The 13,747-nt window shown below is 52.4% G+C and overlaps 1 protein-coding gene across 1 annotated transcript; it reads left to right on the top strand.

Moving 5' to 3' along the window:
• Positions 1-337: 337 nt before the first annotated feature.
• On the top strand, positions 338-2,275 carry MIS12 (MIS12 kinetochore complex component). The gene has a single exon (XM_068210282.1). The coding sequence runs from the start codon at positions 376-378 to the stop codon at positions 1,006-1,008; it is 633 nt and encodes a 210-aa protein (XP_068066383.1). The 5' UTR covers positions 338-375; the 3' UTR covers positions 1,009-2,275.
• Positions 2,276-13,747: the final 11,472 nt, after the last annotated feature.

Raw genomic sequence — 13,747 nt, 5'->3', positions numbered from 1 at the left:
GGCTCTCGGACCCGGGCCGCGAACGCGAGCGGCAGGAGCGGCCCCGCCGGCTCTCGGACCCGGCCCCGGGCCGCGAACGCGAGCGGCAGGAGCGGCCCCGCCGGCCCTCGGACCCGGGCCGCGAACGCGAGCGGCAGGAGCGGCCCCGCCGGCTCTCGGACCCGGGCCGCGAACGCGAGCGGCAGGAGCGGCCCCGCCGGCTCTCGGACCCGGGCCGCGAACGCGAGCGGCAGGAGCGGCCCCGCCGGCTCTCGGCCCCGGCCCCGGGCCGCGAACGCGAGCGGCAGGAGCGGCCCCGCTGCCTCGGCGAACGCCGGGGAGCCCTGTGAGACGCGCCTTCCCCTCGCGGCCCGGCCACCCCAGCCTCCCGCCGCCATGTCGGTGGATCCCATGGCCTACGAGACGCAGTTCTTCGGGTTCACGCCGCAGACGTGCATGCTGCGCGTCTACATCGCCTTCCAGGACTACCTGTTCGAAACGATGCTGGTGGTGGAGAGCGTGATGCTGAAGAAGCTGGACGGTATTCCCGGCTGCAAAATCAGCCCTTCCCAGATCCGGAAATGCACCGAGAAATTCCTGCTCTTCTTGAAGGAGCACTTCGAGAAACTGTTCGCTAAAATGGAAGAAGTGCTGCTGCAGCTGGTGCTGAACATCCCTAAGAACGTGCTGCTGCCAGAGGACAGGGTGCAGGAGCAGCATCCCTGCAGCAAGGAGGAATTCCAGGCGCTGCAGGATGAGCTGCAGCAGCTGCGGCAGCAGCACAGGGCAGAGGTGGCCATGGAGCAGGCGCTGCTAGCAGAGCTGGAGGAGCAGAAGGTTGTCAAGGCCGAGCTGGAGAAGACTTTGCAGTGCTTTGATGAGCTGGAGAACATCTGCAGGGAGCACGGGGCCGGCAACTTCAAGGAAAGTTTTGCCTTCCTGACACAGAGCTGTAAGAAATTGCAGGATGTGCTGAAAGACGTTGAGGAGAAGAGCAAAAAAATGAAGAAGCACGATCAGTTAATGTAATGGAAATTCGGAGAAGGCAACAGATGTCATCTAGACAGCTTGCTTAAAATTACAGGGGCTTCTCTTCCCTTTAGTCAGCACATCCTGCCAGGATTTGGTCTAAAAGCTGTTGAACTGTGCCTGTTTGCACCTCCCTAAGGCAGGGAAGGGGAGAAAGCCTGTAAAATGTAACTCGGATTGTTAAGGTCGGAAGTTTGGTTGCATAAGGGACGTTTGAAAACACTGCATGTTGCCTTTGAACACAATGTAGCACTTGCCCGCTTGAAGGGTTCTAAAAACAAAGCCTCCTTAAGACTTGTAGGAATGTGTAGGTGGTTTCCAGCCTGAGGTCAGTGAGGCCACGGGGACTTTGCCGGTGGCCAAGGAGCTGCCTGGCCATGGCTATGGTGCCTTTCACTATGTTTGGGAAGCCAGGGAGGAGGAAGTGGAGGGAGAAGGATGACACTGATGCTGTCAACAAGGTTCTGATGAGATCTGTTGGCATCAAACCAAATTTCAGCCCAGTTTCTGGAATGTCAGGGTTCCTCACCGCTCCACCTGTGCTTGTGTTTCTGTCAGCCCAGAGCAGAAGCCACTGGAGGAAATCAGTAATTCCATCACTTTGTCTTACTTCACCTTAGTTGCTTTATATATAAATTTGTTTGGGTTTTTTTTGTTGCCCAGTGTCTCTTTTCTGCTAAACAAAGTTTCTTTTATTAACATTTAATCAGATTTTCCTGTGAAAATGTTATGAATATTGATAAGCTCTTGTGTCTTAATTAAACTTATTCTCTCTGTACTTAATTCAAAATCCATGACAGTCCGTGGATCTCTCCACAGCAGTTTTTTAATCTGTTATCAAAATATCAATATTAATTTCTGCTTTACTAGCATAGAGGTTTAAAAGTCATTAACTCTGTGAATCATTTAGAGGTGACTGCAATAAAAAGGTGTATTGAAAACATAAAACACAGTTTGGAATTCTTTCTTCCCTGAATTGAGAAGAGCAAGATGTGAAAAGTGTTACTTGGCGGCAGAGGGCAGCAGCAGCCCGGCCCAGGGATCTGCTCCACAGCAGGTTGGTCTGTTTTTCCAACTCAGTGTAATTTCCTGGACATGCAGAATTACCGTGTTTCCTCAGGTGAATCAGTTGTTTTATCCTCAGTAAATAGGAGACATTTTTCCTGGGTGTTCTGTGCCCGGAGTGACCACACACGGATTGGCAGAAAGCTGGACCCTATTGAGTTTGTACACCCCAATGCTGTATTTTCCTTCAAAAAGGAATTATTCCCATTTTCACAGGTTTTTCCTCTCCCAGCCAGAGAGAGACAATTCCACTGCCAGGCCAGAGTTCCCCCCAGCACACCCTTCCCAGCTGGAGTGGTGGGTGAGGGGGATGCTGGGCACAATGGTTGTACTGAGCTGTGCCTGGCCCACTCCCTGACCCCTTGATGTCCTGCTGTGTCACCAACCAGGGAAATGTGTCCACAACTAAATCTGGGATTGACCATCCCACCCTCCTGGTGTGGATTTAACCCATGCTGGCCTTGGGCCCTCCTGTGATCATCCCTTCCCGCCTGCTCTCAGAAATGCCATCCTCCCCCACACACTCCCAGCACTACAGTCACCATAATCAAATATTTTACAATAAATTATATCCTGATGCTCCTTGGGCAGGGAGCTGTGGCAGCTCACGGAATCATGGAATTCTTTGGGCTGGAAAAGCCCTCTGAGCATCAAGTCCAGCAGATCCCCCAGCACTCACCATGTCCTCGAGTGCCACATCCACAGCAGCTGGATCCAGTGGCATTGGTGAGGCATTCCCAACTCCAAATCGTGTCCATGTGTTTGTGGGTTCTCTGGAGGTTCAGAGCCTCGTGAGCAGCTTGACATACCCTGACTCCATCCCCAGTGGCCTCTCCACCTGTCCTTGTCCCACTCTCCCCAGGCTCCCATTGCTCTCAGAGGGTGATCCAGAGTGTCCATGGCCATGGTCCCACTGCTGACAAGGCAGGCACAGACAGGGTAGCACCAGGCTAATGCAGGAGCAGGACCTGGAAATGGCTTGGAAAGGAGGGGGAGAACTTCCAGATGGATGATTTGAATGCTCATTTTCTCCCTATACTTGGATGAAGCTGGAAGATTCAGAGCCCCAGGCTTGGGAGTGAGGTACTTCATAATACCCAATGTAAAAACTGTAACCAGCTGTTGGTAAAACATTTCCAAGAGCCTTTTTCAGGAGAAAGAGCCTTGATGTCAAGCACTCGGTGCAATGAACACCCCAGCAGCAGAGCTGAGGTCTGAGGGGAACAAAGCCACTGGTTTTCCTGCCAGGATAATGCCCTCCTGCTCTGGGACACACAGGAGGAGCTCTGAGGATCCATGGGGCTGAGGATGTCCTGGCAGCTGGATGCTCCATCAGATAGAGAATGGCTTCAAGTCCCTCTACAGTTCCTGGGACTATCAGACTTCCAACAAAACTCACCCCTGGGAATAAAAGCATGTTCTGGCTGTGGGGAGGAGGAGTGCAGCCAGATTTGCAGGCCCTGTGCATGGAGAGGGGTCAGGTGAAGCGGGGAAGGCGCTGGCTCTGTGTCCCAGGGATGCTGGTTTGCCCTGCAAACCCCCAGGGCTTCGGTTCCCTGTATAAGGAGAAAACAGAAAATTTAAACTAAGAAATTTTTGGCAGCATTCACAGGCAGTTGGAGCAGTGTAGCCCTCCTTGACTTAGACGCTGAATAATGGTGTAATTAGCAGCCCTTAATGAACCCACACCATGGTGTAATTAGCAGCCGTTAATGAACCCACACCTGGCAAAACGCCGGGGGGAGGAGGGGGTTACCACATGCCTCCTTATTAAAAGCATTAATTACAGGCAGGAAATGCTGGTGGCAGGCACAAGCTTTAATCCCTTCACCTCAAGCTGGTGGTGGGTCAGCTCCTGCCTTTGCTGTCCCATGGTGGCTCAGGGCTCCCATCCCTGTCCACATCCCACAGCAAAGCTGAAGGGATCAACAGGGCAGGGAAAACGATACCTTTTCATTCTAAAAATGAAAAATACCCTGGTGTGGCAAAAAAAAATTCTTCCACAGGGATTTTTGCTGGCACAAACTGAGCAAGAGCAACCCCCATCCTTAAAACAACCCTGTGGAAACTCCAAATAAAAAATAATAGAGATGGACAGAGAGAGCGCCAGGCACTGTGAGTTATTCCAGCTGGTGAAGTGCAGCAGCTCTTCCCAAATGTGTTTGCACATCACACTCCATAACATGGGAAGGGAGTGAACATTCTGAGTGCTCACTGGGATTTCCAGAGAGCTGCCCCAGTGCTGCCTCCACTGCACCCCAGCCCTGGCAATAAAATAAACGGGGCGTGGAAAATGGGCATTCAGCTCCCATTAGTGGCTAAACATTGATTTACTCAAGCAAATAAACTCGGTCAGGGCTTGGCTGCTGGTGGCTCCTGGCCGTGTTTGTGGGACATCCCTGGAAACTATTAGAAAAGAACATGGTAAATGACTTTTTCCTACTCAAGGAGAAGAAAATGGAAAACCTGAAAATGTCTAGCAACAAAAGAATCACTTTCACATATGAGATTCCTTTTTCCCCCTAATTAAACCACGGGGGAGAGGGAATACGATTTATAAAGGTTCTGCTGGAGGGAGGCCTTGGAGAAAGCTGTGCTTGGTGTAGAGCAGCACGGACAACAATAAAGGGTGAAGTTTATGATTCTCCTTTGCTGGGGACTGGAAAAACTATGTCACTCACACAGCTCTGCATGGCTTTGGCTACTTCCCTGCCTGTTCATCCTGCTCTGTATCCATCTCACCCCTACTGCAGTTGGGTTTGGGTTGGAAGGGACCTTAAAGATCATCTATTCCCTGCCATGAGCGGAGACACCTTTTGCTAGATTAGGCTGGGACAAAATCATTGTAGGAATTTAATTTCAGCTTTAAGAGGAATAAAAAAGAAATAACAAACCAACCAAACAAACTAGAAGAATAACATTGAGGCAAGATGGAGCCTTTGGAGGTCAATCCACTGGATGGATCCTGCCAGGTGGTGATGCCCCAAAACTGAACACTTTGAACCCAATGGTCACAGCCATGACCCCTCTGCTTGGTGTCTTTGTAGCTCTGATTAATTTTGTCCCCTGCCCACAGCCCCTTCCTGGGCAGCCATGCCCCCCAGTGCTGGGCTAATGGGGATTCCATTGCCCCTGATTTCCCTATAGAAAGGAAATTCTCCTGCTGCTTTGTCTGCTTATCCTTCCTAGGCTCTTTTTACTCCCACTCACACAATTCGGAATATTATTCTCTCCTGTCACCTTAATTTCTAATAATTAGTATTTGGTGTAACACTACAGCAGACAACAGCTCTTAATGAATATTATAATAAGCGCTAAATTATAATTTACTCCTCTAGAAATCCATTTTGCTACGTAGCCCCGGGGGAGCCGCAGGCAGCTCCTCAGAAGATCTCACCTTCGAATAGCGCCTTCCTGGTAGTCTGCATCAGAGCAGCTTCCTCGAGATGGAAGTCTCCAAGTCTCTCAAGGATCGTCTCCTCCAGCAGGCACGGGCTGTTGCCCGCTGGCACGGCCGGCACAGCGTCCTGGGAGCTGTGGGCCGGCAACTGCCGGCTGCAGGACACTTGGTGCTCCGCCACCTGCTCCTGAGATGGCTCCCCTGCATCGGGCTGGGCTCCCACCTGGACTTGCGGGCTTTCCCTGGCCACATCAACGCTCAGGATTGCGCCTGTGTTGTTGACGTCCATGGGTCCAAGGGAGCTGGAAGACCTGTCCACGGGCTCTGCACCTTCTGCAGGCTGACAGGTCTCACTGAGCCTTTCTGAGGGATGGAGGCTGTCAGAGATAGCCGAGGCTCCTGGCAGGATGGACGTTCTCTGACAGCCTGAGCTTCTTGCAGGGATGGCGGGTCTCTGCTGGTGCGCCATCCTTGCAAGGGTTGAGGCTCTCCCAGGGATGGAGAACCTTCCTGGGAGCTGCCTCGTCATGGGATGGGGGCTCCTGAAGGAGCTGGGCGAGCCACAGCAGGGCAGGTGGCCTCGCTTCACCAGCTCCTCCAGTTCATTCCACAGGGCCTGCCACATCCCAGCGTAGAGCGGCACAGATGTCCCATTGCGAGCCCAGAGCAAGGTCATCAGTTCCTGCAGCTCCTGGGCCACTGCCACGCAGGGGCCGCAGCTGCAGGAGCTGTCCAGGGGGCTGGCGGGAGCACCTGGCCGCTTGCGGGGGGTCACCCGAGGCCTGGAGGGCCTGGGAGCCGCAGGGGCTCCTCGGTTCCTCCGTGAGCCTCTGGGCTGGACCCCGGGGCACTTGCACCTCTTTGGTGTCCTTGTCTGCCGCCTCCGTGGTTGCCAGTGGCCAACGGCCCACCAGACAGCCACAGCGGCCAGCAGCAGGACAGGCGCTGTCATGAGGACGCCACCGTCACACATGGCTCCGGCACGTCCCATCGCGACTGCACTGGCAGCCCTGTGAGCGGTGACTGCCAGTTCTCCAAGAGCCGTGACACGTTTCCTCCAGGAGGAGGAGGTCCTCGTGTCCCCACAGCCCCGGGATGCCAGTGGCCGCAGGCCCTGTCCCGCTCTGCCCTGGCCCGGAGCCATTGAGAGCTGGCGGTGTCCGGTCACCCCATGGTTTCTCTGCAGGCCAGAGGAGATTGTGTCACTCTGGGGGCTCCCAGGGTCCCACCTCACCTGGGAAGCTTGTGGGAATTTGACACCTGTGGGTGTTTTCCCAGGCTGTCCCCATTCCTTCAGGGGGTGGCCATTTGCCCCTCAGGGTTTGCCCTAAAATGGTGGCTCCTCCCTCAGCCTGGCGGTCATTATGAGGGGACACTGGCTTTGGCTGGGGGTGGGAATGCTCCCAAATGGCCTGGAACTCCTGTGGGAACCCGGCCAGCAAGGAGGTGGCACTACTCCTTTCAGGGAATTGTGGGGAGAGAGAAGGTCCCCTCTGAGCCTCCTTTTCTCCAGGAGGAGAGAAACTGTGCTTTGAATTGCCACCTTTGTTTGTATTTAGAGAACCTGACATGCACAGTGAGTGCTTCTGGTGAAGAGGGTGGTGTGTGGTGTGCAGCCAGTAAACAAGGATGGTTAATAATGCTATTGTTAACCAACAGTGTAAAGGCCATTGCCATGGCCTCATGGAGCTCACAGCACAGCAGCCAGAGGGCCCATGGAGATAAAGGTCTCCCAGGCCCATAGCCCATTGCTGGAGACCTCTGCACCTGTAATGTTGTCAAGGCAACACAGTAAGTACGTGTTCTTAGTGGGCAAAGTGTTGAAATAGATGGAAGCATCCTCAAATGTTAGCCAGGGTGGATATTTTTGCAAAGGAAACGTTTCCAGTTTAATTTTCTCCCTGTAGTGGAAGAAGAAAAATCACTTACAGGTGCTGTTGTAAATAAAAGCATTTCAAGCAAGTTTGTTCAGTACACAATTCTACTCCTCAAGGCACAGCCCCACTCTTTTTACAAGGCGTCCATTGAATGCAGTGTAGAATTTCCTCAAGTGATGCTAACTGAGATGTATTTTTTCTTTAGGATGCAACTGTCTCCAGACTGGAGAATATTGAAAAAAGTATAAGTAAATTGACTTTTTTTCCTCATTTAAGCAATGAAATACCAGAGCGATATGAAGGACTGGTGAAAGCAGGATATGATGTTTGACAACCAGACAAAGAAAATGTGACTCTTCTTCTCTGGCCAGCAATAAACAACAGACAGGAGCTGGTGAAGTGAGCTGGGAGTCACTGTGACAGTAGCAACGTGATCTGCCACTGTTACCTGTCATGACTTTGTTGCTCTTGTACTTGAAGACAAATAGAATGTACTTGAGAAGAAAATGGTAGAATTCAAATTTTAATGCACTTACATTTTTGAAGATGTCACTGAAATGTAAAGATAGCCCCACTTCCTTATATATGAAATGATATAAGGGTTTCCTGTAAAGAAATCATATAAGAGCCCTTTTTGGGGAGGGCTGGAGCGGGTCTGCGTTTGTCCTTAACTTTGGCCAGGGCGGGGGCAGGAGGTTCTCCCTCCTCCGCTCTTTTGGAGGGATCGGGGGCCTTCCTTATCCTCCTCTGGCCTCTGTGGTTGCCAGGAGGTCTCATCCTCCTCTCGCCGAGGGACAGCGCTCAGGGGTCTCCCTGCTCCTTTCCCCGATGGGGGCCCGGTGCCCTCTGTCCTCCTCTTCCCTGCGGGGTGGCCGGGGTGTTCTCCGCCCTGGGGCGGCCGGGGCCTTCGAGTTTCTTCACAAGTGACTCGTTGGGAAAACAAACATCAGTCAAAGCCTTCGGTGTGCGGTTAAGTTGCATTTCTGCCAATTTCATTTTGTTTCGTCCACAGGGGCGGGAGAAGGGGGGGCGCTGCTCGAGGGGTCTCCGTCCCTCTCGCCCTGGGGGACGCTTGGGAGGGACGGGGACTCATCCTGCAGGATGATGGGGAGTTTCTCGATCCTCCTTACTTTTGCAAGGCTGGCGGTGGTCTCGGTCGCCATCCGCTCCTGGGGGAGCCCTGTGCGTCTGTCGCCCTCAGACGTGGGGGAGCCGGCGCTGTGCCTGCGTCCCTCCGGCGGGGGGCACAGGGGACAGCGGCGGCGCCCCTTCCGCCGGGGGGCGTCGGAGGCGCAGGAGGCGGGGTCGCGACGCCAGCGGGCGACGTGATTGGTCGACAGTCAGAGGGCTCCGTGATGGGCGGGGCCCGGGCGTGACGGAGCGATCTGATTGGCCGGAAGGCGGAGCGCTTTCTGATGGGCGGGCAGTGGGCGTGGCTAGCAGCGCGGCGGGCGGGGCCGGCGCCGGCTTTGGGCGGCGATCGGGGCCCAGGCTGGGCTTAGAGCCGGCCCTGGCCTTAGGGCTAAAGGGGCTTTGAGCCGGGCTTAGAGCCGGCCCTGGCCTTAGGGCTAAAGGGGGCTTTGAGCCGGGCTTAGGGCCGGCCCTGCCCTTAGGGCTAAAGGGGCTTTGAGCTTCGAGCCGGGCTTAGAGCCGGCCCTGGCCTTAGGACTAAAGGGGCCTTGAGCTTCGAGCCGGGCTTAGAGCCGGCCCTGCCCTTAGGGCTAAAGGGGCCTTGAGCTTTGAGCCGGGCTCGGGCGAGGGACTGTGACTGGGGCTGCCCTTGGCCTTAGTCCCAGAACAGTGCTGGCCTTAGGGCAGCACTCGGGGCTGTGCTTAGCAGGTGCCTTAGGAACTGCACTTACAGCCAGGGTCATCTCTGTGGAATTTATTGTCATTTTCTCATCAGTTCTACAGTACAAAAGCATGCAAAAAATAGCCTCTCTCTTCATGGTACATATTTACAGTGCAACAGCCACGTGCTGTCACAGTACTGAGTGCATTTACATCATGCTGGAATCATAGCACATATAGGGGCACAGGTTCAACTTCAAGTGCAACAAGAGACAGAAATACCAACAGAACAGGCCTAGAAATCAGAAAGAGCAGCAAAATTACAGCACAGAGGATCTGCATCGTACCCTCGGGAATTGCAATTCAGGTTTTCTTGAATTTACACCATTTTTGGGAGCACTTTGATGGCTTGTGGATACTGACCGAGGGTCTGGGCTCTTCCAGCAGCGGCTCTGAGCATACATGGCTTTTCTCCAGGAAGGGAAGGAGCAGGGCAGTGACTGATGAGCTGCTTTCCTTCCCTCATCCCATGGGAGGCTGCATTCACAGCAACAGGCTCATGGCATAATGCAGGTTAATTCAGCCTGGGAGGGATCTGAGCCAAGCATGGACTTGTGTAGAAGGATGTGGGCCAGAAAGGAATGCCTTGCACTGCTCTGCTCAGCAAACTCCACTACAAACCTGCCCTGCTGAAGCAGAGAACTTTGGCACCTCATCCAAGTTCTATTTCCACACAAACCCTCCACACTCTGCTTTCCAGTCTCCCTGCTGCACACCACAGGCATCCCTGTGCTCGGGCTCCAAGTGGCATCCCCCAGCACAGCGCTCCTGCCTTGGGAAATTCACTGAGATCCCTGTCCCTGGGGGAGCCTGGGCCTCTCAGGGGCTGGGACAAAGCCCAGGGCTGGTGGGACAAAGCTCGTGGAGTTTTGGGCAAGATGGGAGGGAAAGCACTGAGCTGGGGAGGGCAAACAAGCTCCCAGCCACACATCACAAATGGAGAAATTCCCCCATGGCAGCGCTGCCAAAGGCTTCAGGACAGAGTTGTGCTGAAGGAACACAAAATTTCTCCCAGCAGCTCCTCCTTGCAAGTCTGGCAAGGAATAAGGAATGAAATTGCACCCTGGGAGTTGTTTTATAGAGCCATTGTTTTGTTTTGCATGGAGCAGCTACCCTGTCCCTTGTCAGGCTCCCTGTGGTTGGAGCCCTACACGAAGTCAGCTTTCCCACCAGCTGCCCTGATGCTGGAAACCTCATCTGTTTGCAAGTGTGACACTGACAGCTGCATATTCCTGCCCAAAGGGTTAAAGACACGGACTGTGCATTCCTCAGTGCAGGACAGAAGAGACTTGACCAGGATTTTTACTTAGCACTACCCCCCAAAACCAAAGGCCTAGAGCCATTTATTGAGCAATACAAAGAAATCCACCTCCTGGAGATCAAAGAGATGTGCTGTTTCCCCAGATGAGAAATTTCTTTCAAGAAAATCATCCTCAGCCTGGGAGTCTGGAAAACTTGACCAGATGCAATGGTGATGGGGAAAGAGGAGCTCTCCTGGTGACTCCAAGCCCAGCTAACCCAGGCCGGAGCATCCCAGTGCTCCAGGAACAGCAGAGGAGGATTTGGAAGGGAAAAACACAGAGCACACACCAAAGCACAAGTGTGCCACACCTGCTCTGCTCACTGCTCTGCAGAGCCCACACTGAACCCCATCCCCTCCATCACAGAGAGGAGCAGACAAATATTTACCCATCCAGCTAAAGAGAATTATTTTACTCAAGAGCTAAAAGCGCTGCCTTGCCTGGGATGTTTATTCTCAAATAAATCCCCTCTCTTCAGTCTCTTCCTTTCTTCAGAGAAGAACCAGTTGCCCTGAGCTGCTCTAACATGCACATAAACAAGCAAGGATTTAATTGCAGCTGAGTGAGTAGAGCCTGTTTTTGCCTATCTGAGTGTTTCTCCTGCTGCCAGGGCACATTTTTCATCTCATTTCATGCAGGTTTTCAGGCTGCTGTTTGTGCCACGATAGGGGTGATCTCTGGGGTATAAAGGAAAGCCTGCTGGCAGATTTGCTGAAGAAACAAGGTGTGACACGAGCTCAGAGCTCGAGGGATTCATTCTTGGACCTGTGGGAACAGCTCCAGAAGGATTTCTTTTAGCTGAAAGGGCAAATATTTCTAGGTAGATTTTGAGATAATCACAAAAAACACCCATTCCTCTCCAAAACTGAAGTGATGATTTAGGTACCAGTAAAGGAACGTGATATGGAGCTCATTTGTAACTCATCATTTATTTGATTGCATTAATTGAGGCTGAGAACAGCTTTCCTGCAGCCTTCCCCACCAGCTCCCACCCCTTGGGCATCACTAAAATAACCCCAGCTGCCTGGGTTAGCAAATTATTCTTGCCACAGATTAAAAACAGAGTAACTAACCCCATGTTTGCATTCTTAGAGCTCTTTGAGCATAACCCAGGTATTGCTTAGACTTCAGAAGTCCCACAGGGATGAGGATTACCAGAACTCCCTTTTCTGCCTGGGGTAGGGCACACTCCTGAGATGTGTCTTTGCTCCAAGATCACTCCCTGGCCCTCTCCTGGGGACACCAGTTGGAGGAAGTTTTTTCCACAAACAGGAGGACAGTTTTCCCAGCTTGGCCCCTGGTTTGCAGCAGGAGCTGGTGGCACCACAGCACAGATCAATTTGTATCCACAGACTGTCCCTTCCACAGGCAGCAGTTCCACCTGGACAATCTTTCCCATTTGCAGAATCCCCTGTGCTCTCAGACTTTTCACTCCCTACCTCTGGGCACCTAAATCTTCATAACAAAGCAGCAGGATCCAAGCAGAAAGTCCCATGTCCCAGGCTGGGGGAAGGATCAGAGCATCCTCCTGGTGCAGGACCAGGCTCCTCAAAGGATGCTAAGCTCACAGCTGGTGCAGACACCAAAAAACAGGCAGGATTTAGCACCTGGAAGCAGCAGTGCAGAGCTCAGCTCCACAGCAGCGACCTTTACAGGATCCAATACCAGCTTTCAGCATTAAAGGTCTCCATTCAATAGAGAAGATGCAATGTTATTTCCCATTTTGCCAATATTTACAGGTGAGATGCATGGAAGAGCCCAGGCTGGGGACAGACAGAAGGCACCAGCAGCAAAGCCCAGCTATAAAATGTTGCGAACCATCAAATGAGGTTGCAGCAAACAGGACAGGAGCACCAGGATACACCAGTCACTGCCAACAACCCTCGTACATGTGTCCCCCTGCACAAAAAAAATGAGGCAACAAAGTCCCAAGTCCTCAGGATTAACCTAAAAACAGACACTAAGGTAATTATGTAGGAACCAAATTGAATCATGTCCTTTCTTAAAGTACTATAAAATAAGATTCCAATCCCACTGGCTTCCCAGGGGCATGCTCAGACCCCATAAGGCTCAAGGGAAAATAATGACCTATAGTTTGACAGAAGAATGTCACTGGTTTTTTGACAGATGAATGTCACCTCTCTGAATGGAAGAGTGACATTCCTGATTATCCACACAGTCTGTACAGTCAACAGCCACAAAAATGGCTGTATTTGCTTTTTTGTATTTACCTTTTTAAGTGCAGTCTTTTACCAGTTGTCAAACTATTGAGATGAAGCTTCTAACCCCAAGTTTAGAAGCAATCTATGGAAAAAATAGCAGCATCAGCACATGCATAAAAATCAGAGTCTTAAAATAAAATTAAAAATTAAAGCCTTCTTTTTAAAAATTAAAAGATGAAGTTGTGAACTTGTGCTCTGTAGCTTTCTAAAAACCCTCCACCAACCTTTTCCATCCTAGGAACCTCTCCAAGTTTGGGTCATTTTCACAAAATTTAAGTTTCAAAGCATCAGGTACACAAGAGATAAGTGAAGAGAAGGAAATGAAATAAAACAAAGCCCAAAGCTGCCACTCTTTTCAGCTGGGGAACATGGTCCATGGGTGCAGGACTGGGTGCAGCGGCTGGGGTGCAGTCCCAGCCCAGGCAGATGTGCCTGGAGCACTGAGCTGTGGTGTGGAGCAGCTATCCCCATGCCCCAGGCCTCTGTGACTTTCCAAGGCTCACTGCACATCCAGGAAATCTCCTGTATCTCCTCTGCTTTGCAGCTCTGCCCTAAAGCCACGGCTGGGGGCAGGACTGACACTGTGCAAAGCTGAGGGATCAGAGGAAAAGGGAAGACAGACACAGGGAGGGACGATGTTCACTCCAACAGCAGGATCTCATCCTCACCTAAGTCACATCCATTCTGCCTTCATCTCCACGCCGGGAGCAGGACTCCTGATGTACACAAGTGCATTAAATAAAACAGTTGCCCTCCCATATAAAACCCGTCTCTAACGCCATTTCCCTACCCCCCACCCGCCCCGATGCTTGAAGTAGCAAAAACACAAGGAAAAAGTCTCTGGGGGGAAATGACCCTTGAGAGGAACACGGCCGCATTCCTCGGGCGAAGCACAAGGCGCGCACGGAGGAGCTCACGGCCGGGGCTGAGGCTGCTGCTGGGCGCTGCTCCGATCCTCCTGCCTGCCTTGTGTGGCTCGCTGCCTTCCTCTGGGCTCGGTCTGGTTCGGTCCCGCCGTGCGGG

Source organism: Anomalospiza imberbis, chromosome 20 (genome assembly GCF_031753505.1).
Source record: "Anomalospiza imberbis isolate Cuckoo-Finch-1a 21T00152 chromosome 20, ASM3175350v1, whole genome shotgun sequence".
In the NCBI taxonomy this organism is placed as follows: domain Eukaryota; kingdom Metazoa; phylum Chordata; class Aves; order Passeriformes; family Viduidae; genus Anomalospiza; species Anomalospiza imberbis.
This window is presented reverse-complemented; position numbering and strand designations above follow the sequence as displayed.